The sequence below is a fragment of the Melanerpes formicivorus genome, unplaced genomic scaffold, assembly GCF_026170545.1.
Source record: "Melanerpes formicivorus ecotype bairdi unplaced genomic scaffold, bMelFor1.0.p_v2 SCAF_36, whole genome shotgun sequence".
NCBI classification, from domain to species: Eukaryota; Metazoa; Chordata; class Aves; order Piciformes; family Picidae; genus Melanerpes; species Melanerpes formicivorus.
Window position 1 is genome coordinate 844,021 of NW_027142388.1, and position 27,359 is coordinate 871,379.

General features: G+C 55.0%; 2 protein-coding genes across 6 annotated transcripts in view; both read left to right on the forward strand.

Moving 5' to 3' along the window:
• Positions 1-2,852, forward strand: part of LOC137450536 (clathrin heavy chain 1-like) — a 41,257-nt gene extending 38,405 nt beyond the window's left edge. For 2 of the 4 annotated variants that reach the window (XM_068157166.1, XM_068157167.1), the window contains 2 exons: positions 491-566; positions 1,536-2,852. In XM_068157166.1, coding sequence (XP_068013267.1) covers positions 491-566; positions 1,536-1,651 — 192 coding nt within the window. In that variant the 3' untranslated portion in view covers positions 1,652-2,852. Of the gene's footprint in view, positions 1-490; positions 567-945; positions 1,036-1,535 lie in introns of all 4 variants that reach the window. The other 2 variants (XM_068157169.1, XM_068157168.1) reach the window with 2 other exon arrangements.
• Positions 2,853-12,152: 9,300 nt separating this feature from the next.
• Positions 12,153-27,321, forward strand: SLC25A1 (solute carrier family 25 member 1). 2 transcript variants are annotated; one of them, XM_068157170.1, is made up of 9 exons: positions 12,153-12,299; positions 23,367-23,474; positions 23,644-23,743; positions 23,956-24,094; positions 24,560-24,644; positions 24,800-24,904; positions 25,309-25,424; positions 25,743-25,816; positions 25,922-27,321. In XM_068157170.1, exons 1-9 carry the CDS (start codon positions 12,209-12,211, stop codon positions 26,034-26,036), a joined length of 933 nt encoding a protein of 310 aa, XP_068013271.1. In that variant the 5' UTR covers positions 12,153-12,208; the 3' UTR covers positions 26,037-27,321. The 2 variants fall into 2 exon arrangements, with proteins under 2 accessions (XP_068013271.1, XP_068013272.1); XM_068157171.1 differs by lacking the exons at positions 12,153-12,299; positions 23,644-23,743 and having other exon boundaries at positions 23,402-23,474.
• The last annotated feature ends 38 nt before the right edge of the window (positions 27,322-27,359 follow it).

The following is a 27,359-nucleotide window of genomic DNA, read 5'->3' on the forward strand; positions in this document are numbered from 1 at the left end:
CCTATGCAAGCACTAATAAGGTTAAACCAGTACTCTGCAGCCCAGGTTGGGCTGTAGTCCTAGCTGAGATCAAACTTCATGGGTCTGGAACAGCTGCAAATAACTGGGTGCTCTCACTTGGAGGTAAGAGTGGGATTGCAAGTTAATAGACAGGTATGGATTAAGCCCACTTAAGGGGGTGCTTTGGAAGGGAGATCTGATGGGCTTGTTTTCTGGGTCACAGAGTTAACAGTGACTAGAACAGGGCTCCCAAAAGTGCTTCACTGGAAGGTAATGATTATCTTGGCTGCATTTGAGAGCTACTGTTAGTTGCAATAAGCCTAAAGCAATTGGGAGGGCAGGTTTGCCAGTTTGCTGGCAACATGCAGACTTTCATAGGCTCTAGCTTGGACTGGTAAACACTTGAGAGCTAAGGAACCATGAAAAGCCTCAAACAGTGGTGCAATGCTTAGACAAGGCCTTCATGTATCCTCTGTTCACTTCCACGTAGGTGGATAAACTTGATGCTTCTGAAAGCCTAAGAAAAGAAGAGGAACAAGTAACTGAACCCACTCCAATAGTATTTGGTAGGTGAAAGGTTTGGTTTTAATTGGTTATCTATTGTCACTCTGGTCTCCTCAAGGAGGTAATGTAAATGACTACCTCAAATCAAGAGAAACTGGAGAAGGTAGAATGGTTGCCTCTGCTGGATGAACTGCAGAAGTTGTTGAAGTGACATCTCTCTTACAGTCCTCCTCTTCAGCTGAAGTGTTGCTCCTCAGACATGGCTCAGAACTCTTAGCATAGGAATAGCCTTTCAGTGGGGTAACAGGACAGGGGCTGCCCCAGGAATAACTTAGAGCATGCAAATTTATCTTGCTCTTCCTGTCTGAGAGGAATGTCTCTGCTTTCTCAAGTAGAAAGGCAGACTGGCCTTCTAGCTCACCCATTTTAAGGCATGTGCAGCCAAAAAACTCATGGCTGTCACCAGGTGTGCTGCTACTTTAGAAGCCCTTCTGAAGAGGTATTCTGCTAACAAGCACCTAGAAGTGGCTGGTAAGGGAAGGATGTGACTGGTTCACAGTAATTGTTACCCTGAATTTAACCTGTGCATGAGGCATGCGTGTTCCTAGTGATGAAGACAAATCTGTCAAGATTATGTTGAGGCTGCCTGCAGCCCTCTCCAGACTGAGACCTAACAGACCTAACTATTTACTCAAATTGCTTACCTTTCAGTTCTGAACATGCATGAGTTAAATAGGATTGGTTTGTTTGGCTTTCCCTATGGTCACTTCAAAACAAGCCACTTTAACATGCCTCCAAGGTCAGTTGATACTTCTCTTGCTTCCATTCCTACCTTGCTTTGGTAGTTTTCTAGCAGCAAGAGCAGATGGCCTGGGTGCCCTCCCTGTGGTGCATGTTGAGTAACAGCGAGTTGCTGGCGTGTGTTTGCACAGTGGCTGATCTTTAGCTAAAGCCTCACAATCCTGTCCCACAGTACAGCCAGCACTCAGGTTCTGAAACTAACTTTCTTTTTTCCTCTCGTGCTTTTCTAGGCCAGCAGCTGATGCTAACAGCAGGCCCCAGTGCAGTACCTCCCCAGGCAAACTTCCCATATGGATACACAGCGCCAGGATTCACCCAGCCGCCCGTTTATGGTTTCAACATGTAACTCGCTCTCTGACAGGCCTCCACTGTCTCTCCTCTTCCCTCCCGGCCCTTTTTAACTTCTCCAAGAAGTGTACAATGGTCCCAAAGGCACAGATGACCTTCTGTTGGCTGACCACACTTGCTGCCCAGCTGAGTGAGGAGACCTCAACGGGATGCCTGTACTGTTATTTATTGATTCTTGTCCGGTTACATTTCAACCTCTGAAAGGCAGCTTTCGTTACTGGCAATGTGAGACCCTTGTCTGAAGTTAAGGCACTATTTCACTAACTCATATAGCAATAACTGCTTGAGGCCAGGGGGAAGAGAGCAGATTTTCTTTCTTTTGCAAAGCCTGTTGAAGGCAGCTGGGAAATTGCCTGGCACAAAGTTGTTAAAGCTTCAGCTGAAGCTACGGAAGTAGCAGGGCTGTTAACAATTCAGTGAAGCATCTCGTTCAGGAGCTGTTGGAAGCTGGTGTGCAGCTGACTGCCCCCTTCTTGTTTGCAGTCTTACCTGCAGAAGCAAATGGGCTGTCTAATATTTGTGCTCTGAATGTTTAGAGGAGTACTGGGGAGGTTTCCTTTCCTGGACAATAATGCTGTTGGGAGTCGGTTCTACATTTTCTGGAGTAGATCTGAGACTTGAAGAAAATAAATCTCATGCCAGAGAGCAAACACTTCCCAGATCCCTTTTTATTTAACAAGGAGAGAGCATGTTACTTACTGAGGTCCAGTGGTACCACAGGAAACCTCAGCTCTGTGTGGCAAGTGAACGTAGGAGTGTGCATGGGCTGCCAAAGTACTGGAGAATGCAAGAGCACAGTGTCAGGGTTGGGGAGGGGGACACACTGCTAAAACACTGAGGCAGTAGGGAGGGCCATAATCCTGACTTCTTATTTGCACCTTTAACTGATTCTGGCATTGGCTTCCTGCCACACCACGTTCTGACCCTGGCTGGTGGGCAGAGGCAGCACCCTCTGAATTACCAAGCTGCAGCGCCTCGGTGCCGCTGTGCCACGGTGGTGCCAACAGCCTTTCCATCACCCACCTCTTCCTTTGAGAATGCCAACAGGGATGTATCATTACTTTGTGCCACTTCCAATCCATGTATCATTAACGTTTTATGTACCTAGATAACAACAATGTATAATTTATGGCTATGAATCTTGTGCTAATCTTGAATATTATAAAAGTCCAACTATAAATGTAAAACTGCAGTACCCACCCTCTGGTTCTAGTCTCAATGTCTTGGGGATGGGGACTGGGCAGTAGGAACACACCACCAGCAGCTGCAGCAGGTTTCTTCATCTGATGGCTGAGGAGGTCAGGCAGCAGAAGGGAAGCTTGCACCAAAGCACCTGAAGTGGATGGCTTAGCAGTTCCCTGAAAAAGGGAGTTGTGGTCTCTCCCCTGGACACACCAGCACAGCATCACAGGTGGAGGCCATGCTACAGGAGTTGTGTTTATGTGACTGGAAAAGCTTCAGTCCTGTGCTGAGGCAGATGCTGCAGTTAGCATCTTCTCTACTAAAACAACACACCAACATAGCAGAGGCTGTGGTAAGCCAGACCATTTCATGCTGAATTCTGCTTGAACAGGGCAAAAACATCTTGAAATGGCAACCAGAAGAGACTTCCAGGGTTGTGAACATCAGGCTCTGCTTTGGCACAATTCTAATTAGGGTATTGCCTCCCTTGGTCACTGCACTGTGATAGCAAGGGCAGAGAGATGTCCTGAGTGTTCCATCTTAACCTCAGCAGCTAGTGAGTTGAGATCTGCATGAAGTGGCCAGGTATGCTGCTTTCCAGACAAGAACTGCTGTGATAGAAAGGGCAGAGAGATGTCCTGAGTGTTCCATCCTAACCTCAGCAGCTAGTGAGTTGAGATCTGCATGAAGTGGCCAGGTATGCTGCTTTCCAGACAAGAAGTGCTGATTTTGTAACCACTTCCTTGCAGGTAGAAAGGAATTCAGGTAGGTCAGCTGGAACTGGAGACCAGCTTTGGTAGTATTAAGATTGTAGTTTTATTTCCTCTCAACTTCAAAATTTGACTGTGACTTCAGAGGAACAAGGAGAAGGCAGTGGGGGAATAGAAATTAAATGCTGGATGAAATACCCATGGCCTGTAGAGAATGGAGCTAGCCTGGGGCTCCTTAATAGCTCCAGTCTAGAAATCTAATTAGAGGAGTGGCTGGCTCCTCCAGGAAAGCAAAGCTGCCACCTTTGATGGATAGTCTTGCTTTAGTTGCTCTCCTGCCGTCTTGAGCTCTTGCTAAGTATAATTTACCAACCTTGTCCTCCCAAAACATTTTCTGTTGTTGAAGTGCAGCTGTGGAACAAACTCCTGTGTGTCAGTGCACTTCCCTGTTTCTTTAACAGTGAAGTCATTCTCAGCAGGACATCAGCCCTCTTCTGGTGGGCTGACTGGAGGGTTTCATTCAGCTCAGGAAGTTTCAGTGTCTACCCAAGTTTTCAAGAACTGGGAGAAGACCCTTTTGCAGGAAAGCTCTTTCTGAAGCGAAGCTTCTCACTAACTCCCCATGCTTCCATGTGGTGGGACTAGTGCTAGCATGGTCTGTTCATGCAGAGCATGCTGCAGAGTGCAGGAGCTGGAGACTAACTTCTGGGCTTAAGATACTGTCAGGTAGTAACATGCAGGCTTTGACAGAGTCATGCTTTCCCTGGGAGAAACCAGGCATGGATTTCCTTCTGAAACCACTCCTGCTAATTGCCAGGGGAACTTTTCCCAAGCTGGCAAAGTTTGGGTAACTCTAGATGTGGCATCAGGGATGACGAGCAAGTCAGGAGGGGTGCTGTGCAGCTGCTTTAGTGTCCTGTGAGCTAGGTGGAAACTGATCCCCCTGCAAACCTACTGCAAGGACACACACTCCCCTTGGCATAGAATTCTGATCTGCCTTCAGCTGCTCACTCGGCACTAGCTCCTTACGCTCTTATTTGCTCCCTTGCAGCTTTAAAGGTTACTGCTTGCTTTTGGTACAAACACCAAGTGAAAGGGGAGGAAGAATGTCTAACAAAGCTGCTGCTAGAATCAGAGTTCTGGTGGAAGCTGCTGCTGTCTGCTCTGTTGGGCTGGATGAGCTAGCCCCATAAACTCGGGAGGAATTAAACTTGGGCAGAAGTTGTTGCTGAGGTAAGTTCACTTTCTTATTTGCTACTTAATGTAGTGCTTTTAGAAGACTTTTCCATCCCTGCCCCTCTCTTGAGGGCTCTAATTAGAGTAGCAGAAGAAAATGCTCTTTAGGTGAGTTTGTTCTTTAGAAAATACAAACTATAGTGAGATGAAGCCTAGTGCAGTTTGTACCTGGGGAATGGGGCACAGAGTAGTCACAGCAAGGCCTGACACTTCATTTTTAGTTAATAGCTGCCTTTTTGTGTTGTTTTAGCAACTGTTGATGTGGAGAGCTGGCATTTACAGCACGCCATGGATCCCTTCATAAGGCTGTGTGAAATGAGGAGCAGTTCTTTCCCCCCTCCCCCCCTTCTCTCTAGCAAACACTCAGAGGCATAAAAGATTTCTTCTGAGTTTTTTTGACCTCTCAAACTGACAGACAAACATCCTTTGTCTGATGCCCACATGGAGGAGCAGGGATAAGTTTTGTACTTGGGCACATATCCTTGGGCAAAGCTGAGTGTTCAAGGGCTGGAGAGAGAAAGTTCATGCGTCAACGTGTGACATTCTGATCAGCAGGCTACAGCCTGGCCACTGAGAAACCCTTAGTGTGATCAAACCAACATCAGAGCAGCTCCAACTCACACTGCAAAAAAAAATGGAGGCCAGAAATCCTGCAAACCTTGGACAGAGAGCACTGCATGTACTGGGCTCCCAGAACAAGCAGCTTAGGAAGTGTGGGTACTGCCTTGTGACAGGGTACATTTCTCACCTGTAGCACTTCTTTCACCCTTTCTGGGTCCTTTCTGTTCTGCTGGAAATGGTTTGGCTTCTCACTTGTTTCCAAGCTGATAGGTTTTTCCTCTTTGCTTTACCTTTACAGACTACCCCTAGACTGATCCAATCTCATTTGTTCCCCCAAAGTAAAACTGAGGCACCTTGAATAGGTGATAAAAGGTTATGAAACGTAAGGCTGGGAAATGCTGAAGCACACCAGAGTGGCTTTGTGACACTGGTGTGTCATTAGGGTGTGCTTTACTAGGTCAACTAATACTTGCTCTAGCAACCTGCAGGGGCATCAGTCCCTCTTAATGGATCACAGGATGTCAGGGGTTGGAAGGGAGCTCTGGAGATCATTGAGTCCAGCCCCTGTGCCAGAGCAGGACCATAGAATCCAGCACAGGTCACACAGGAATGCATCCAGATGGGGATGGAAAGTCCCCAGAGAAGAAGACTCTATAACTTCTCTGGGCAGCCTGTTCCAGTGCTCTGTGACCCTCACAGTGAAGAAGTTCATCCTCCTGTTGAGGTGGAACCTCCTGTGCTGGAGTTTACATCCCTTGCCCCTTGTCCAATCACAGAAACATGCAGGTTGGAAGAGACCCTCAGGATCACCAAGTCCAACCCAGAACCCTACTCTACAAGGTTCACCCCTAACCCATATCCCCAATCACCACATCCAAATGACCTTTAAACACATCTAGGGTTTGACTCCACCACCTCCCTAGGCAGCCTGTGTCAATGCCTGATCACTCTTTCCATGAAAAAAATTTTCCTAATGTCCAGTCTCAGCTTGAGGCTGTTCCCTCTTGTTCTACCACTTATTAGCTGTGAGAAGAAACAGCATCCAAGGGAGCAGAGGCTGTGCCTGTTCCTTCCTTCCTAGCCCCCAGTGTATAGACATTGGTCAGATCCCTTCTCAGTCTTCTCCTCTCCAGACTAACCACTCCCAGGTCTCTCAGCCTTTCCTCATCAGGCAGTTCTCCAATCCCTTCAGCATCCTTGTAGATCCCTCTCTTAGATTCTTGCCAGTAGATCCCTGTCCCTCTTGATCTGGGGATCCCAGAACTGGATGCAATATTGCAGGTGAGGTCTCACCAGCACAGAGTGGAGGCGGAGGAGAACCTCCCTGGATCTGCTGTGCACACTCCTCTTAATGCCCGCAGGATCCCATTGGCCTTCTTGGCCACAAGGATCTGGAGTCTTTATTCTGCTATATCTGATCTTGCCAAACATTCAGCTTTCAGAGAGCTTGCTGCTGATACAGAGCTCCTGTTTTTCAACACTATGTGCTTGCTGTGGGCACATTTCCAGAGGTTATGACAAACTACTGCCAAGCTGTTAGCATGGGTATGCATCTCAGACCAGATCCTTCAGTGTGCACCCTTGGAGGTGGTTCAGAAAGGTAGCAAAACCAATCCACTTCCTTCCAAGCTATATGAAACTCTCAAGTTGCCAGCTTTTAGGCATTAAGATGGTGTGAGTTTGAAATGCAGCCCGTGAAGGGTAAGCCTTGTCTTGCTTTGATGTGTCAGACTTTCACAAACCATGAGTCAAAGCCTGAGTCTGCTCAGTCCTGCATTGTGCTGCCTGCTCCAAGGGCTCCAGCAGATGATTTTTTTTTTAAACCATTTTTCCTGTCTGTTCTGGTTGTAATACCAAGACTTTAAAATACTTCCATCAAAAAAATCTCTATTTCAGAGAATCACAGAAACATTCAGGTTGGAAGAGACCCTCAGGATCACCAAGTCCAACCCAGAACCCTACTCTGCAAGGGTCACCCCTAAACCATATCCCCAAGCACCACATCCAAATGGCCTTTTAAACACCTCCAGGGCTGGTGACTCCACCACCTCCCTGGGCAGCACATTCCAATGCCTGACCACTCTTGCCATGAAATAACGTTTCCTAGTGTCCAGACTAAGCCTTTCCAGTTGCAGCTTGAGGCCGTTCCCTCCTGTTCTATCACTAATCACCTGGAAGAAGAGACCAGCAGCAGCCTTTGTTCTTTTCTTCCTAGCGGTTGTGAAAGGAAGGAATGAAAGAAGTCATCTGCTCTGTTCTTTCCCACAGCGATGAAGTCTCCAGCACCCTGCTGAGTGCCAATTCCCAAGGTGCCAGTTATCCAGCTGGGATGCCAGGAGTGGATTCCAGCGGGGGAGGGCTGGTTAGTAAATTTCTGAACCGCTTTCCTTCTGTTTTCACAGTATCACAAAGGTTGGAAGAGACCTCAAAGATCATCGAGTCCAACCTGTCACCACAGACCCCATGACTAGACCATGGCACCAAGTGCCATGTCCAATCCCCTCTTGAACACCTCCAGGGATGGTGACTCCACCACCTCCCTGGGCAGCACATTCCAATGACGAACGACTCTCTCAATGAGGAACTTTCTCCTCACCTCAAGCCTAAACTTCCCCTGGCACAGCTTGAGACTGTGTCCCCTTGTCCTGGTGCTGGTTGCCTGGGAGAAGAGACCAACCCCCTCCTGGCTACAACCTCCCTTCAGGTAGTTGTAGACAGCAATGAGGTCACCCCTGAGCCTCCTCTTCTCCAGGCTAAACAATCCCAGCTCCCTCAGCCTCTCCTCACAGGGCTGTGCTCAAGGCCTCTCCCCAGCCTTGTTGCCCTTCTCTGGACACGGTCAAGCATCTCGATGTCCTTCCTAAACTGAGGAGCCCAGAACTGGACACAGGACTCAAGGTGCAGCCTAACCAATGCAGAGTACAGGTGCACAATGACTTCCCTGCTCTTGCTGGCCACACTATTCTTAATGCAGGCCAGGATGCCCTTGGCCTTCTTGGCCACCTGGGCACACTGCTGGCTCATGTTTAGGTGGGTGTCAATCAGCACCCCCAGGTCCCTCTCTGTTTGGCAGCTCTCCAGCCACTCTGACCCCAGCCTGTAGCTCTGCATGGGATTGCCGTAGCCAAAGTGCAGCACCTGGCACTTGGACTTGTTGAATGCCATCCCGTTGGACTCTGCCCATCTGTCCAGTTGGTTGAGGTCCCTCTGCAGAGCCCGTTTCGTTTATGGGGTGGGGAAAAGGTCCTCAACTTGCTACCAGGGTTTGTCAGAAGGAGGATTTTCTGTCTGCTGGGAGGGAGGCATGCCCTTGGGCTGGTGGCAGGATGATAATCTGTAATCACTGTGCAGTACGTGGAGTGCACTCATCTCCTGAGATGAGTCAGGGCCACTCATGTGTTAATGCAATAGGGACTTCTGCTGGGCTCTTGAGAGGCTCAGTCTGGGTAATCTCAGTGAATCATCCTGGCTAACAACAGGAGCTCTTTTTACATGGGCCCTCAAGTGAGAATCATGCAGGTTGGTTTGGAGCAGCAGCATCTTCCAGCCACAGCAGCTCCTGCTGCACACAGTTGAAAGGTGAGGAAGTGTTGATTCAAATCTGCTCCTCCCTATTATGCACGGAGTCTGTTTCACACAGAGCAATCAGGAGGTTCCACCTCAACTTGTTCACTGTGACGGTCAGAGACCACTGGAACAGGCTGCCCAGAGAGGTTGTGGAGTCTCCTTTTCTGGAGACTTTCCATCCCCATCTGGATGTGTTCCTGTGTGACCTGTGCTGGATTCTATGGCCCTGCTCTGGCAGGGGGGCTGGACTCAATGATCTCTGGAGGCCCCCTCCAACCCCTAACATCCTGTGAGCCTGTGATTTGTTCTTGTCAGGAAACCTGAGAGGAAATCAGTTTTCCTTATTTTTACCATCAGAGCCCGAGTGATTTGGATTATATTAATGTGTGGAAAGGTTTACAGTAGTTAATGAGTTTTAACAATTCAGATAAGGGCATCAAATGGGAAGTTATCTGCCCTGTATTGACCAGTTCTTATCTCTGAAACTAAAAGGTGCTGCCAGGTGCATCAAGCTCTGCTAACTGGAGTGGGAAAAAAAACATCCTCCTGGGGAGGGACAAGGGAGGGAAAAGTTGGAAGCAATCAAGCAGGGTCACTGTGTACATGCTTTCTAGGATCTGCAATCAGTATTTGTGCTCAAAACCAGCATGGAAGTCGCTTTCACTGTCAGGAGTTCACTTTAACTCTGATGAGGGCCTAAAGGGATGTCAGGGGTTGTAGAGGCTACAACAGAGCACCTGCTTCACAGCTTTTCTATGGCAGCAGAAACAAGAAGCAACCACCAGCAAGGGAGACTGGCTCAGATTGTCAGGGGTTTGTTTCCTTCAACATCCCTGAAGTGAGAGGAGTAAGGTAGAGGACTTGATGTCTTATCTGTAACAGCAGCTGCTCTTTATGCTGTGACCACCTATTTCCTAGGAGATGCTCTTGACAATGCAAGTCTGGTCAAGTCTTTACTTTCAGGTAAACCTCTTACGGGATTTAAACCACACCTTTTGCAGCCTCTTGCATTTCAGGGGTTGTTTATCTTCCTTTAGATGCTCTTCTCCTCCAGGCTTTCTGCTGACAAAGTGCTGCTTGGAGGTCAAGTTGAGATGGGCTTGTAATCTGCGTGTGATTAAATGTGAATAATCCCTTCCCTGTTCAGAGCAAGCATTGTTGTGAACCCCACTGACACTGATGGGAATTGAACATGTGGTGCTCTGCTTTTCTTGGACAGGATGAGATGGTGCACAAGACCTTTCTGCCTTGGTTTGGGAATCCATAAGGGCCAGCATTTGTTGTGAAGTTGGCCATGGCCTCACAGCAGCAGCAGCTGTGTGTCCACCAACATGCCTGAATGGGGTGGGAATTGATGGAAAGGTGGTGAGGAGCTGCAGAGAGTAACCAGAAATCCAAGTGCATTTCCAGCTGGTTGCCATCATTTTTACCACCCCAGTACTGCTAACCTGAGCACTGAGTGGCTGCTTTGCATCCAGGACTGGCACTGTGAATGTTTGTTCCTTCTGTGTATCCTTCATGGTTTGGTTTTGGGTTTTGCTTTGGGTTTTTTTTGTGGTTGGTTTGTTTTTCCCAGTGCCGGAGGGGGTTTGCCTTAGGATTGCCATGGAGCCACCTCGGTAGACTTGCCTCTGTGACTGTCTCAAGCCTGTTCTGAAGCCATGTTTAGCTCTGGCATCATCCAGGAATGAGTTCTGCAATGCCAGCACATGTCCTTTTGCTTAATCTTGGCAGGATAAAGGTGCTTCAGTTTCCCAAATGTTTTTTCTGCAGTTTAGCCACAAAGCCATAGCTGTATCATGCTGCTCTCCAGCTCCCTGATTGCTGAGTCTTGTTAAGCAAGAGTCACGTCACAAAGTGCACAGATAGCAAGCCTTGACAGGAGCATGCTCTACACGTGGCCTGGGGACATTTCTTACACAAAATATTCCTTCTTTGCAAGAGGGTGGCTGTGCCAGGTGTGAGGGAGAACACAGCTCCCAAGTCCAGCTCCAGTGTTTCCTGCTTCCTGTGAAATTCCAGGCAGAAAGGCAAATAGGGTTGGTTTCTGCCCCCATCATTCCTGTAAATACAGCTTTCAGCCATGAGTGAGTGAAGGCCTGGCTTCCTGCAGGTGAAGCAGGAACATGTAGTGGTGCAATTGCACGTCCTAATTATCTAGGAGCAACAGATAGTAAGTTCCTCTCAACTACTGAGTGTTATCTGAGCCCCACCGTGTGTGCTGCACTGACAGCTTCTCAACTTCCAGAATGTTTTGGTTTCTCTTCCTATTACTGCTGGCTGTTTGCATGTGGTCACTGCCTTGGGAGTTCCCTTGTCTTCCTTCCTCACCAACTAAAGGAGATGATTGAAGCAAAGGGTGTGGGAGGAGCAAACCCACACACTTTAAGTGCGCTTGGACCAGTGAAGCCCAAATCTGCTTTGGTCTGAGCCCTGCTGAGTGTTATGTTGTGCAACTCTTATGCAAGAGTGTGCTTCAGGGTGGGGGTTTACAGCCTGCTCTGGGGCTGTTGCTGGCTGTGCTGGTTGCATGCTGCTCTTCATAGAATGGTAGGGGTTGGAAGGGACCTCTGGACATCTAGTCCAACCCCTCTGCTAACACAGGGCTGCCTGGGGCAGGCTGCGCAGGAATGCAAAGGCCAGTGGGATCGTGGGGTGCAGTAAGAACCCTCTCTGCTGAGGCTGCACGTTGGAGTGCTGTGTCTGGTTCTGAGGGACGGGGAACGACTGAAGAGAGTCCAACAAAGGCCTGTGATGATGATGAGAGGACTGGAGCAACTCTCTTAAAAGGAGAGGTCGAGAGACCTGGGCGGGGAGGGAACTTCAGCCTGGAAATGTGCTGAGAGGTGGATCTTAGCAATGCACAGGACTACGAAGGCTGGGCCTGGGCCCCTTCATCGGACAGGGGGCACCAGCTACGAGCTGCAACACAAGAGGCTTCCCTGGAACTTAAGCAGAAGCTTCTTTCCTGGGAGGGTGCTGGAACTCCTTCTCGGGAGGCCCTCAAAAGCCGTTCCCAGGGGAGCAGGCGGCGACAGCCCAGCCCCTTTGTGCCTCCCGCGCCGCACCGGCGCAGCGGGCAGCGGCCCCTAACCGCTCCCCTAACCGCGCTGCGCCCTCCCTCCCGCCGATGGCTCCGCCGCAGGCCGAGCCCCGGGACGCTGGCCCCGCCGCGCCCCGCCCCGCGAGGATGTGACGCCGCCGGGGCCGCCCCTCCGCGGGGCGCGGCCCTGAAATAGGGCCCCGGCCGCCGCCGCCGCTGCCGCCGGGCAGCGCAGGAGCCGCGGCGCAGCGCGGCCATGCCCGCCCCCACCGCGCCCCGCCGCCTGGCAGCCGCCGCCCCCGCCGGCAAGGCCAAGCTCACCCACCCCGGCAAGGCCATCCTGGCAGGTAGGTGTCCCCCACCCCGCCCCGTTCTTGGGGCTCTTCCTCCTAGCGCCCCGGGGTCTGCCCGGCCGCCGCTGCCAGCGTGGGCATCCTGTGCTGGGCGGCGGCTGCCGGGGGAGCTCCCCGCAGGTGCCGCGTCCCGGCTGCCCCATCACTGCTGGGCATCGCCCGCTGCTCGTCCCTCCCGGGTGCTCCTCCCGCGTCGGTCTCCGCCGCATCCCGGCAGCCGGTGCCCCGCGGCGAGCGGAGCTTCCCTTCGGCAGCGGTAGAGCCTCGGCAGATGCGCCCCGAGCTGGCTCAGCTCGCCGGGCTCCCGCTGCTGCTGGCCCGGGAGTCGCAGCGAGGGTGTTTCCTGCAACCTGTGGCCTTGCTGGGGACGTGTCCCTTTTCCCACCGCGGCAGCGCAGGGTGAACGCGGGGCTGCGGTGGTCGGCCGGGCAGGTCCTCGTATCAGTAGGAGGGAGTTGAACCGGTGGGGGACCTCCTTATGCATCTCTAGGAGATGTTAAGGGAGAAGCTCAAGTGGCAGCTTACGGCAGGAGCAGAAATAACCGATGTTGCATGCTGCTCTAATGCAGCTTCTGGGTCCCTCCTTTGTGTCTCAGCATCGGTCGCTGTGGATCAGGGCGTGTTTTCCCAACGAGTCCTGACCATTTCCATGGGATCCGAACAAGCTCTGAGCACAGCGGTAATTGCAGAGTTAATGCTCCTCCTTCTGCTTGTAGCTAGTTTGAGTTGCGAGCTGAGTGTAGTCCAAGACAGTCACAGGCTTGTTAAACTCCTTTGTAGCCGTTCATTAGCTCCCTGCTTTCTCCTGCCACTCGCAGGACAATTCCCAGAGTGGAGATTGCTGTTTTCCCTCTGAAATAAGCCATTGCAGTCTCAGCGTGATTGACGTGCTCAGAGCTTTTGTGTTTTCCAGCCAATTCCTCCTCCTACGATTGCGCCTTTGTTCCTCTGTCCAATTCTCTGCTCCTCTCCAAGGGCAGAGCTCCAGCCTCCTGTGGGGGGGACCCGGAGGAGCAAGCTCTGCCCGCCTGGGCTGGGTGTGGGGAGCCAAGCCCTTGCTGTTCCAACTCTGGCCCTGGTCCCTGCCTCGGTAGTCAATTGCCCCTCTCCCAGTTCGGGAGAGCTGCCTGAGATGGCAGTGCTAGGGGAGGAGGATGTGAGCACTGGAGCCTGCGAAGGGTGACAAGGACTCCTGGGGGCACATCACCTGGAGGGGTCTGTGCTGTCAAATGAGAAGGTGTCATCTCGTTCAGATGGACTCTTCAGTGAGGTAGGGCTCCAGAGCTCTCTGCTTTTCAGGGCTCTCTAGCTTTGTGATACCATCCCCTTGAAGGGAGTTGTTCATTCAGGCCTTTCTGTTTAGAGGATTTCCAAGTGGGATTTAATCCTAGTTTAGGATGGGAAGACAGGCTGCTTGCTCCCCACCCAGCCTTCCTAGGCGGTCCCAACTCACTGTGTGTGTGTGTGTGGTGTGTCAGGTTGCTACTGCCTGGGCCAGTGCCTCAGGAGACTTCCATAGTCCTTGTGCAGGTTTAGAATGAGGGATCATCAGCTGTGGACAGCTCATTGACATACCCTGCAAGAGGCTGCAGCAGCCTTGCTCTGCCCTCCCCATCCAGGAGAGATGTTGTGGGTGTGCCTGGAAGCTGTTTGCATGTGAAGGAAGGAGCATGGATGTTTTGTGGCCTCTGCCAGGTGTCAAGTTGGGCAATGGAGCATAAAGCTGCATATGCTCCCGCTTGGAGGAGCCTGTCTAGGTCCCTGTGAGGCTGCAGAGGTGGAAGAAGAACCTTTTTGAGATGCTGGTCCTCTCCTTGCATGCAGCAAATCAGAGTAATTGGTTAATGGGCAGGAGTCCAGCCAAGCCTCTGTGGCATCTAATTGTATTAGACAACCGCAGAGAAGGGAGAATGCTGCTGTTAACCCCCTGGGTCCCAGCCTGCCCAGCCCTCCAGCCCCTTCCTGTGGGCACACAGTGCCATCTGTGGCTGTCTCTGCTGACTAAAGAGTTTGCTGAGAGTCTCAGGGCTCCTCATCTAACATCTGTCTGCACACCAGGGGTGTGTGTGTGCTCTGAAGCTCAACCTTCTGGAGAGAGCTGGAGACATTCAAGACAAAGTGACCGTGCTGCACATCATCTGCTCTGTGCTGGTAGAGCTAAACAAGCATCAAATCATCCCACCCTGGCTGCACCTCTGCTCCCAGCCCCTGGCTGTCACTGAGCTCCTCTGCCAAGGAGGCACAGCTCCCTCCCTATGCTAGAGCTGAGCATGCTGGGGCTGGCTCCTCTGAAGAGACCCAAGTGAAGCAGTGGCTGCCAAGAGCTCTTCTCCTTCAGTTATCACAAGAGACAAACTCAAAAGTTTGAAATTAATTTGCTAATGGGTCCTTGTTTGTCCAAGCAGAGGCTGTATGCCAAGGCAGTGCTTCACCTTGCTGTGCTCATACAGCCTCTTCCCAATAAACCTCCAGCTCCTCTTCCTCCTGCCAGCCTGCTACAGGGCTGGGAGCTGCTTCTCCACCACACTATGAAGGCAGTGGGGAGGCAAGAGCTGCAGAGCTGGCAGGGGTGGCCACCTCTGTGTTGGCATGGAGGGCTCCTCACTGGGTTTTCAGACACCCTGGTGCTGTGATACCAGCTTGGGCCAGCCTGTGGTGGACTGTTTAGGGCCCAGCACCAATGGTTCTCGCTGTTTCTTGCCCTCCTCCTGAGAATTTTGCTCCTGGTTAACAGCAGCTGTTTGATGCTGCCCTTTTCACAGTTAAGCACAGGCTGACTCTGTTTTTAGTCAGCTTTGAAGCCTGGGGTCTGCTCCCTCCCACAGAGCCCTGCTCTTTGTATGGGACCTGAGCTTGTGTGGAGGCTGGTGCTCAGTTGTTACTCCTGCCTACACCTAAGCCTTGCCTGGTCAGAGAGGCAGGGTGCGTGGCTGCTCCTGCATGGAGCTCACTGGGGCTGTGGCTGCTGCTCTGCTGTTTGCTGCAAACTCTGAGTGCCACCGGGAGACAGCAGTGATGTGTGTCAAGGTCCCAGGAGGGGCATGGGCAAGGGGCAGAGAGACTGGGCAGGGAGAAGGAGAAGGACCTGCAGGGCAGGACTTGAATCTGAGAGCCCAGGATCATATGATAAACAAAGCAGTAATTAGAGCTTCAGTTTCCTCCTCTTTGTTAATCTGGTGATAGGATCTCTCTTAGGAAATGCCATACCTGGAGAGGGGAGCAGGCAGGACCTGGGTGTGAAAGCTGAGACCTGTTTCTTGCAGAGTAGGACTCCTGTCCCAGAAGGCCCAAGTCCACCTGAACATCCAGGGCACTCCTGGCAGGATGGGAGGGAGGTTGTCCTGCTGGGAATGGCCATGAGTCAGCATGCTCCCTGGCTTTTAGGTGGATGTCTGGTGCTCACAGCAGAGCAGGGAATGCTGTCCCCTTGATGCTGAGCTGGGTGGTGGGTTGTGGGTGGTCAGTTAACATGGTAGTGGAAGAGAGTTGAAGAGCATAGAGGGGACCACTCTTGCCAGGTCTGCTTGCCCTGGGTGCCTCATGTCTGGTAAGAAGCCTTCTTGGCTGTCAACTCTTGTAGGGAGTAGGGCAGAAGGATCCCAGTGGCCTTGAGCACGTCTTTGCCTGCCTGTGAGCCCTCATGGTCTGCAGCTGCTACAGAAACCTAGGGCAGCGCCAAGGCTTCTGGTGGGAGGAGGCTGTTAGCCCCAGAACATGGAGGTGCCCAGTTTCTTTGGTGTGAATAAGCTCTGTGTGAGCTGGGGTTAATCCTGTGCTTTGAAATGCCAGCTCCTGAGCTTTCCAGGTGCCTGATTCTCTGCTTGACATTCTGCAGGGCACCCATGTTCTCTGAGTTGATGTAAATGGAGGGAAGGAGCCATCCATCTTCCCCTGGGCGATGTGTACCAGGAGCTGACAGTTCAGGGATGTTGTAGCATCTCTCATCTCTTGATGGCCTTGTGTGGTGCATGCCAATGCAGCCTCCCTGCGACCCTTTGCTTGTGTGCTGAGGTCTCAGGTCACCTCCTGACAGCAGGAGTTGATTTTGTTTTTTACATGCCTTCTCTGGTGTCTGGTGCAGCAGCCATTCCCCTGTGCTCTGGTGCCTGGTGCAGCAGCCATTCCCCTGTGCTCTGGTGCCTGGTGCAGCAGCCATTCCCCTGTGCTCTGGTGCAGCAGCCATTCCCCTGTGCTCTGGTGCCTGGTGCAGCAGCCATTCCCCTGTGCTCTGGTGCAGCAGCCATTCCCCTGTGCTCTGGTGCCTGGTGCAGCAGCCATTCCCCTGTGCTCTGGTGCCTGGTGCAGCAGCCATTCCCCTGTGCTCTGGTGCCTGGTGCAGCAGCCATTCCCCTGTGCTCTGGTGCCTGGGGGACTACAGCCTGTCCCCAAGGCAGCCTCAGTCCCAGCAGTGGCTCCTTCATCCAGCAACAGGGCTGTGCTGGGGAAGATGCCCAGCAGCCCCAGGCTGTGACACTGGCTCCCTGTTGCCTGCCTTTAGAAGGATTTTTTTGACATTTAAAAAGCAGGTGTCTGAAGTGGCATGGTGAGCTGGCCAGGAACCAGCTTGCAGCCATGGAGTTGTGGCCTTGGGGTGCAAAGGGCAGTGGGTTGGAGGTGAACTGAACCAGGATGAGAAGCTTGGTAGTCCCCAAAGCTGCACTCAGCAGATGCTGCCACTGCAAGCAGAGGGAAATGGCTTCTGCCATCATACAGCCAAGAGGGTTAAATGCTGACAGTGACTGAGTGCAACACTGGAGAAGTCAGTGCCAGGAGGTGATCACAGCATCACAGTGTCACAGGACATCAGAGCTTGGAAGGGACCTCCAGAAATCATCAAGTCCGACCCCCCTGCCAAAGCAGGGTCAAAGTAGGGTAGTCTGCACAGAAATACATCCAGGTGGGTTTTGAAAGTCTCCAGAGTCCACAACCTCTCTGGGCAGCCTGTTCCAGGGCTCTGTCACCCTCACTGTAAAGAAGCTTCTCCTCATGTTGAGGTGAAATCTTCTATGTTCAAGCTTGTACCTGCTGTTCCTTGTCTTATTACTGTGCACCACTGAAAAGAGCTTGGTCCCCTCCACTTGACACCCACCCCTCAGATATTTATAGACATTCATGAGGTCCCCTCTCAGTCTTCTCTTCTCAAGACTAAACAGCCCCAGGGCTCTCAGTCTCTCTTCACAGGGGAGATGCTCAAGTCCTCTAATCATCCTCATGGTTCTCTGTTGGAGTCTCTCCAGCAGGTCCCTGTCTCTCATGAACTGGGGAGCCCAAAACTAGGGATGGATGATCAGGCTGTGACAGGGCAGCCTGTTGAAACAGGACTGTGGCTACATCCCACCCCCAGGAGGGCCTGCAGTGCTGTTTGCACAGGGCTGTTTGCCCACCTGCTGGCACATGTTTGCTCTGTGGAGCCTCGCTGCACGCAGCAGGCTTTCACCAGCCTGGCCGGGGCAGGCTCCCGTGCCAGCTGCATCCCTGTTTGCTGGTGGGCACACTGAACCCTCCTGCCCCTTTCAGATAGGAGACCTAGCCCCAGTGTGGGGCAGGGACACGCTCTGAGATGAGCTGACCTGCTGCAGGTCACCTTTTTACCTTCCTACCAAAGTGCCAGCAGCAATCCAGCAGCGCCCGAGGGAAGCAGCCCTCCCTGGTCTCAGTGCCAAGTAAGACCTTTCCCTGCAGAGCAGCCCCTGTGGTGGTTGTCCCCAAGGATGAAGCTGTGGGTGAGTGGTGAAGGGCCACAATCCCAGTGCCACACAAGACCTCTCCCTGCAGAGGGCAACCCCTGTGGTGGTTGTCCCCAAGGATGGGTGGTGGAAGGCTGTGCATGGCAGGAGGAAGTGTCCAGGTGAGGACTGCGCTGCCAGCCCTGCTGAAGGGCACCTCTTTAGGGGGCACTGTCCCCAGTGAGGTGCCTGGCTGCCTGCTGCTGAGCCAGGCTCTGCCCCTGAGCCCATTTCACAAGCTGGCTGATGGTGGGATGTGTGGGGAGGGTGGGGCCTGTAAAACCTGTTTCACCACCGTGGGCAGGGCAGATTTCTGCACCACTGCTGGATTCTGTTAATAGCATGGCTCAAGAGCAGTGGGGAGGGCTGCCAAGAGGGGGTCTGTGTCCCTTGGAGGCAGGGAGCAGGCAGAAAATTTTTGATGGGGCTGCAGAGACGTGCCCTAAGCTGGTGGTGAGTATTCCTGCCTCCTGGATTTGCAGCACCCTGCTGGTCTTTGACTCTTTTTATGTTTTGTTTCTTACTCTCCCAGCTCTGAAAGCTGTCTTGGCTGATAGGGAAAGGGTACCAAGGCCCCTGGTGAGGGTAGGAGCCATAAGCGCAGCACCCTGTGGTCCATGTCACAAGTCATGGCTGCTCAGCCTGCCCCCTACACCTGCATCTTTCTGCCCTCTGAACAGGCTGGGAAAGCAGGAGACAGCCATCCCTGGTGCTCCGGAGAGGAGCTGGAAGCCTCTTTGTGCCTTCCCACCACCTGACCCCTGCAAGGTGCCTTGGAGGGGCAAGCTTCAGGCCTGGGTCCTGTAAGAGCTCTGCTGCTTTGCCTCCAGGTCCTTAGGAATATTTTTCTCTGGCCTGGAAGGATCCTGCTAAATCTGGAGTTTAAAGGAGCATTTTGTATGGAAATCAGGTGCTTGTGTTTCTCCATGTGAAATTACCCTTAAAATGGAGAGGCTGAAATGGCTCTCCAGGTGCTCACTTCTCATCAGAGCTGCCTGCAGACCTGCTGCTCTGTCCACAGGAGCAGGATGCTTTTGCAGGCCCAGGCAGTCACTTGCAGGGGTGGCAGAGGCCAAGTGCCTCCTCTGTGGTTCCTGAGCAGAGCCCTGGGTGCTGGCCAGGACCCTCGCTTCAGGGTAGGGGTTTGCAGAGGGCAGTGGTTTCAGCCCCGACTGCGCAGCCTTGGCCTGCGATGGCCCCTGGGACTCTGCTCCTCTTCCCTATTGAGGCTTTATCCTCCTGCCCTCAGCTCCTGCCCTGGGGCTGGAGCTGGTGTCCCTGGAACAGACTGGCTAGGAAGTGGCCAGTGGTATCCCCAGAAGCTGCTCATTCATGGGGTTTGAGGTCATTAGCTGCACCCACGTGTGCTGAGTGTTGATGCCATGTGCTGTGCAGGCACTACAGGGGTGCTGTCCCCAAAACCCTCTTTCTGCTGGGTCTCCCCAGCTGTGCCCAGGGGCCCTCTCTGCAGGGCAGAGCTGAACTTTTCCTGGAAAAACTGTGCCCAGGGCCTGACCAAGAGATGTTCATCCTTCCTCCCCTGCTGGATCTGCAGGGCTACCGTTGCTGGCAGCTGGGGTACTCACAGGCTTGCTGCAGTGACAGCAGTGGGATCCTTCTGCCAGAGGAACCGTCTCTGGGGCTAGGCAGAGCAACCCTTCCCAAATTGTGTCCTCCTAACAGCCTGGAGCCCTGGCTCAGCATCTGGGCTGCCCTGCATGCACTTTCACCTCCTGAGTGCTCACTGCCAGCTGTTCCTGCTGACTCTGTGGTGTTGCAAGAGCTGAAGCTGCTGGTTAAAGTCCGGGTAAACAGGTTGCAAAGCCCCAGGCAGCCCTGGTGTAGGGGAGGAGGGTTGGAAGAAGCTGCTGCTGGTGAGCAGTGGGGTGATGTGTTTGCATAGAGTAAGGTTTCTGTTGGAATAAAATGGTGTAGGGAAGGGACACTTGAGAGCAGAGTGGGACCTCTGATGGATCTTGCTTCCAGGGAGGGAAGGGGCTGCAGGTTGGGGGCTTTGTGCTGCTCTGTCTCTGCAGACAGAGATAACACACAACAACACTGTCCCAAGTCAGAGTGCAGCTGGAGTTTCTGCTGGGTGCACCTTCCTGTGGGATTTGGGGCCAGAGCAACTCTGGGTGGCAGGGAGGGGGCCTGGCAGAAGATCCTCCTCTGGGTGCATTTCCCTGGGAAGACCTGGATTGGCCTGCCCTGTAGCTTGCCTGTGCACAGCCACTTAGAGGGTGTTGGAGGCTGTCCTCCAGGCTCCGCTCACCTTGTCTGTCCCCAGCAAGAGGTGGCAGACGCAGCCAGGGTGCCAGCATCCAGCACTGCCTCTGCCACTCTGCAGGGCCTGAGGTGTCTGCTGCTGTGCCCTGCAGCGTGCCAGGGAGGAAGCCAGGCTCTGTGGCTCTGGGATGGAGGCAATGTCAATTTCCACTCCCTGGTTTGCTGTGGGCCCCTCATTCCTCCTTCCTCAGCTCAGGCAGTGCCAGTGCCCCAGAGGCTGCCAGTTCCCAGAAGCAGCATGCTGGCCCTGTGCCAGAGCACTTCACAGGCTCCTGGGGTCGCAGCCTTGCCAATGGGATGCCAGGCAGAACCCCTCTGCCTTACCTGCACAGGCAAATGCCCTTAATCCCAGTGGCTCCCGGGGCTGTGGGCAGTCGCAGGAGGTGTGGCAATCCTCCCTGTGCCTTTTGCTAGGCCTGCCATGAGCCAAGGTGCTAACTGCCCCTGGCCGTGTGCTTATCCCAAGTGTTTCCCTGCTGCTTAGCTGTCAAAGGTGCTAGGGAAGGCAGCTGGTGCTGGAGGACTGAGAGGGAATAAACATTTACAGCTCTTAAAACGTCGAAAACGTCTGACCTGCAGGGTAGGAGAGAGGGCAGTGGCCTTGGCAGCACCTGGAGTGTGTGTGTGGCAGCAGTGCAGCGAGGCTGGTGGCACAGTGGTGCCTAGTGGCATGGAGAGGTGCCAGCCAGTGATCAGCTTTTCAGGGACCATTGTGCCCAGCTGGAGGATGCTGCTCCTCATACAGCTCCCTAGAGCCCCACAGCCATTCCCACAGGAGCTATTGGGCTTTGCAGGGGAAGTAACAGTGCTTTGCAAGCACTGGCAGCATCTGCCACCTCTGATGGGTGTGCCAAGGACATGAGAGGGTTGAGGGGGGAGCAGGAGAGCTCTGGGGAGCCTGGGGACGGTGGCTGTCCTCTCATGGTGCCCCAGGCATGGCGTGAGCTATGCTGACTGTGGCTGCCACAGCTTTCTCCCACGCCAGCAGAGCACAGGTCGCTGTGGAGGCGTAGTGGCCGGTAGTGGTTGCCCATCGCTGCCTCCTGGGCGGTGCCTGCCTGGCCCGGGCTAGGCAGCTCCATCCACCCCTGGGAACACAGGGGGGAACAAGGGGGCTTTGTCTGCTGCAGTGCAGCCTGGCTGGCTTCATGCCCTGACCCCAGTGCCCCATGGGCCAGGGTGCTGCCAGGCTGGGCTGCTGGGTCCTGCTCTAGGGTGGGGGGACCGGTGCCTTGGTGTCCCCATCCCTGCTGTGCCTGGGGGAGGAGGGAGATACTCTTGGAGTGTGGGGTTGGTGCTTTTCTGTTATCTTGGCAGTGGTAAGCACTGGCACAGCTTCTTGGCTACCTCAGGGAGAGCACAACTCGCTGCTACTTTTGCCTGGGGGGAAGGAACAGGATAAGGCTGGTTTAGGATGGGCTCTGCTCAGCTGCCAGAGGGAATAGAGACGCTTCTCAGCTCTCTCTAGAAGGAGGGGGCTGAGAGAAGGCAGTGGTGCCTCAGGGGAGTGATAGCATGGCCACCACTAGGTCCGTGCCTTGGGCAAGCAGGGTTGTGGAGTCTCCTTCTCTGGAGACTTTCCAGACCCATCTGATGCATTCTTGTGTGACCTGTGCTGGATTCTATGGTCCTGCCCTGGCAGGGGAGTTGGACTCGATGATCTCTGGAGGTCCCTTCCACCCCCTAACATCCTGTGATCTGTGACTCGCTGGGCTGAAGCTAGAGGCAGCCACAGGGCGGTTAAAGGTCTCTCTTGTAAATGTGGAGGCCACAGAAAAGAGCAAGACTGTGTGAGAGCCTCCCCTGGCCCAAGGCCGTGGGGCTGCCTGTGCTTGTGGGGAACAGTGTGCCCCCTGGCAGGGTGTTTGGCAAGCTGCTTGTTGATAAGCAGAGCTGTGCCGTGCAGCACCAGGCCTGCGCTCGGCCGCAGGGCAGCGTGAGCTCCGCTGCCATGGCAGTGCCTTCCCCACGGGCGGTGCTGGGGCCGTGCTGGGGTGGCTGTGCCAGGAGCACTGCTGAGTCACGCTGAGGCCGTGGCTGGGCTGCAGAGACAGTGCTGTGGGGACTGGAAGCTGCCAACCGGACCCCACGCCAGGCTCTATCCTGTGAGCTGCGGCCCAATCTCGCCCTGTCTGGGCAGGCAGCCGGGAGGCCCTCAGGGGCAGCTCTCGTGGGTGCCCAGCCCCAGCAGCAGCACCCTGGGGCTCCCCTGCATTGCACAGTGTGCACCCAGCAGGGGCTTTGCCCCAGTGCCAGCTCATGCCCTGGGCTGGTGTGCAGCGTGGCTTGTCCCTGCAAGGCTCTGCCCCACAGGACACTGCACTGGCACAAAGAGCTCCTGTGGCACGGCAGGGTCCAGCTGCGCTTTGATGCATGTCGCGGAGCTGCGGGGGTGTGGACGGAGCTGCGGGGGTGTGGACCAGCCGTCCGAGACCAAGGCGGTAGGGCTGGCTGCAGGTGCGCCAGGGGAGCCCCTGCGAGCCTAGCGCTGCCCGCTGCTGCGATGCCGGCGTGCCCCCGGGCCGTGGCAGGCGAGGCTTCGGCCGCTGTAATCAGAGCCCAGCAGCCGGCACCGCATGAGCCCTGAGCAGCCAGACGGCCCTGATGATAATTGTGCTTCCACGCTGGCACAGCTGGGTCTGCAAATGAGCTCCTGCTGCAGCTGGGCAAGCGGTGCTGGGCCTCCTGCAGTGCTGTTGGGCTCCGCTGGGTTTATGAATCCCCGTGCTGGCAGCTCACCTGCGGGACGCAGGGCTCCGGGCAGGGAGAGGTGCTGTTGAAGAGGGAAACAACGCTGAAACCATGGCCACGAGTGTGGTGTTTGGCCAAAGGGGTGGGGAAAACGGCCACATCTCCCTGCCAGCTCTTGCCATGACCTGTGCAGAGTGCCAGGTTGGCACAGGGCCCTGTAGCCCTGTGAAGTCCGAGGTTTAGTGAGGACAGGGACACAGCCCATACCTGGCTGTCAGAGATCTCAGGCTCAGATGCTGTGGAGATGGACAGGCACGGTGCTGCTCCCAGCCCCAGCATCCCCTCCTCTGCTGTTCAGGTGGCCTGGCTGGAGGGATTGAGATCTGTATCACATTCCCCACCGAATATGTGAAGACGCAGCTGCAGCTGGACGAGAAGGCAAACCCTCCTCGCTACAAGGGCATCGGTGAGCACACACCTGGGGCCTGGCCCCAGCCTGCCAGCTGGGTTTGGAGACTTCCAGGGATCCTGGTGGAGCTGGGGGTAGGGGGGTGAGCAGGATTTGGGGGAGTGGGAAATGGGGGTGGCAGCGTGGGCATGGCGGGTGACGGCGGCGCCGCTGTGCTCTGCCGCAGGGGACTGCGTGAAGCAGACTGTCCGTGACCATGGCATCCGGGGGCTGTACCGGGGGCTCAGCTCGCTGGTGTATGGCTCCATCCCCAAGGCTGCTGTCAGGTAGGTGTCCTCTCTGGCATGGGGCAACCCTGGGCAGCAGAAATGATGGGGTGGGTTTGCCCTTTGTGTGCCCAGCAGCACTTTGCCAGAGCTTTCCCGGATGGGGAGGGTTCCCTTGTGAGCTGTGCAGGTGCTCCTGGAGACAGACCCAGAGCAGGGGGTGCAGCCCCCCAGCCAAGTGCCCTGAGGTTGGCATGGTGGCACCTTCGCAGGTTCGGCATGTTCGAGTTCCTCAGCAACCACATGAGAGATGAGCAGGGACGACTGGACAGCACGCGGGGCCTCCTCTGCGGGCTGGGAGCCGGTGTTGCCGAGGCTGTGGTGGTGGTCTGCCCCATGGAGACTGTAAAGGTGGGTGGGAAGTAGCTGCCAGTGTCCTCCTGCCATAATCCCCCTGCCCAGGCCAGTTTAGGAGGGGGCAAGGCTCACCGATGCCCGGCTTTCTGGGACATGAAGCCCTCATGGATTTGTTCAGGCTGGTGGTGTAAGGGAGGAATGGGTGCTGGAAAGCTCAGTGGACAGGCCGAGTCTAGCAGCTACAGCTTCTTCCCTGCCTCAGGGAGGAGTCCTGCACCTAGGAGCTTCCCTGTCACCCATTTTTGCTCTGTATCCCCCATGCAGTCGCTTGCAGAGGTGGTTTCCCAGGTTTTCCTCTGCAAAAGGAAAAGGCCATGGGCACAGACTTGCCCTGTGGTCTCACCTGGCATGTCCTGGCCACGTGGGCTGGCTCTGATCTCTGGATTGAGCCCAGTGCAAGGCGAGAGGTGGCCAGCAGCCCTCTGGGACCGTTGCACCTTGCACATTGTCTCCCCACAGGTGAAGTTTATCCATGACCAGACCTCCCCCAACCCCAAGTATCGTGGCTTCTTCCACGGCGTCCGGGAGATCGTTCGGGAGCAGGGTGAGTCCCAAGGACCTGATCCCCTGAGCACCCCCACGCTGCAGGGGTGGGGCAGGAGGTGAGGGACAAGTTTGAGCTTGGGACCAGTAGAGTGAGGAGGTGTCTCTTTGCCTGGGTGAGGCTGGTGCTCCCTTCAACACCTTCTCTTGCTGCAGGACTGAAGGGGACCTACCAGGGCTTAACTGCAACAGTCCTCAAGCAAGGGTCAAATCAGGCCATCCGCTTCTTCGTCATGACCTCCCTCAAGAACTGGTACAAAGGTATGGTGGCCCCAGCCCCCCTGTCACCCCAGCTATGCCATTGCTCCCCCAGCCCATCCTTGGGAGCTGGGCTTGGGCTTTCTACTAGCATAGCCTCTGCTTCTTGTGTCTCAGCCTGTTGGGATGGAGGAATGCGAAAGCCAGGGCAGGGTGGTCCCAGCCTGTGAGGCTGAAGTCTTGGTGCTGAAGCATCACCTTCACCCCAACCGTGAGCCCCTCAGTGCTGTATGAGCTCTGCAGGGCTGGCATTGCAGGATGGTCCCCTCCAAACACCCTGCCTCCCAGCTCAGCACAAGCCCCGATTGCAAGCAGCCAGACCTGGCGCCTTCCTTGCAGACTTTGTCAGGGATGCCGTGGTTCATCCCTGCACCACTGCTCTGCCCTCAATCTCTTCTCCTTCTCAGGGGACGATCCCAACAAGGTCATCAATCCCTTTGTCACGGGGGTGTTTGGAGCCCTTGCCGGAGCTGCAAGCGTCTTTGGCAACACCCCCTTGGATGTGGTGAAGACCAGGATGCAGGTATGGCACCGGGCCATGGTGTGGGACTGCTCTGCCTGCGGTGGGCTGGGCTCACCTGCTGCTTTAGAGCCACTTAGTGCAGCCTGATGCAGTGAGGTTTGGGAGATGCCTGGGGATGCTGCCCCTTTGCAGCCAGGCTGGGGGGGGTGCTGGGCAATGTGCATGGAGGTGGGGACGTCCCTGCCAGATTTGCTGGCTCCCAGCAGCAAAAGGGGATTGGTTCCTCCTGGCATGCTCCTAGTTCTCTACATCCCCCATGAAATCCTCCTGGATACAGCCCTGGCTCCAGCCTCTGACCCTGCTTTTCCCATCCTACAGGGGCTGGAAGCGCACAAGTACAAGAACACCTGGGACTGCACCTACCAGATCATGAAACATGAAGGGCCCCTGGCGTAAGTTCTGCGGTGGCGTTGGGCAGTGGGGGTGGAAGGGGAGGATAAGTGGGGAGGGGGCTGTGAGGGCACCCAGCCCCATGGTTCCCTCTCTATCCCTGGCAGGTTTTACAAGGGCACAGTGCCTCGCCTGGGCCGTGTCTGCCTCGATGTGGCCATCGTCTTCATCATCTATGATGAGGTGGTCAAGTTCCTCAACAAGGTGTGGAAAACGGACTGAGGGGGCCGGGCCGAGGTGGCCGCCCCTCCCCCCACCTCCCTCGCCCCGCGGGGCTGCAGCTGGAGAGCCATGACCAAGCCCGCAGCTGCCTGCAGGCACTGCCCGGGGCCAAGTCTGCCCACTGTGCACGCCCTCTCCCCCAACCCAGCCACCTTAACCTTTAGGAACAGGCTCTGGAGCAGGTTAAATTATTAGTTGTGTGCTAAAAGGAGTGGGGAGGCAGCAGCACCCCAGCAGCCACACCCCCCAGCATCTTTGTTGTGCCTGCCCCAGTGCCCTGGTGATACTTCCCCCTGGTCCCACATCACCTGGGGAAGTGTCCCCTGGGATGGGGGCCCTGGGGTCCCCCCAGCAGCCCGGAGCTGCTGGATGTTTAGAGGCCAGCTCTTTTTGGGGGTGCTGAGGGCCCTCCCAGAGCCATGTGGGTGCAACGTCTCAGTGGTGCAGCAGGCACTGCAGCTGGTGGAGTCTCTTGGGGCTGGCACCTCCAGCTGGGAGCAATGCACCAGGTCTCACAGCGACTCTGAGGGGACCCATCAGCCCTACACCCCCCAGGGTGGGAAGGTGGTGACCCACCAGTGCAGCCCCATGCTCCCTCCTCCTTGCCAGCACCAAACCCTTCTGGGGTGCTGCATCCTGGCCCCTGAGTCCCTCTCAACCCCAGGCTGCTGAGCAGGTGCTGCCCAAAATTGCACACAGAGCCAGGCCCCTCTCTCTCCTGGCTGTGGGGCCAGGGTTGGGGTGAGCTGGGTGCCCACATCCCTTGCCGTTTACAGTCGGGGCGTGTGTGTGAGCCGAGGGGAGGGGCAGCCCCACGCCACAGACCTGGCCCCTCGGCCAGGGGTGCAGACCCCTTCTTCTGCCACATTCCCCCCTCTGCCCTCCCGCTGCCACTCCGCAGCCCTGTTGGTAACCCCGCAGCTTTCCCAGCTTCACGCTGATCCACTAACACCCGTGGCTGTGGGGCCACAGCCCCGCGCTGCCCTGTGCTGGGCTCGGCCTTGGCCTTGCCAGATTCGTGCCAAACCTCGCAAGGAAGCCGAGGGGCGGGCGGGAGCTGGGGCTCGACCTGTCTCTCCTCCCTCCTGTCGCCAGTGACAAACGAAGCCTTAAAGCAGCAGGAGGGGGAAGGGGAAGGAGAAGGAGAGCCCCGGGCGCGGTTTACCTGCGGCTTTCTGCTCTGAAGCCAGTGAGGGTTGAGTCGGTTTTTGGTTTTGTTTGTTGGTTTTTTTTAATTGTTATTCTGTTTTACATTCGCAATTTGAATAAAATCAATCTGGCTTTAGCAGCTGCCTCGGTGTCCAGGCTGTGCTGGGTAGGCAG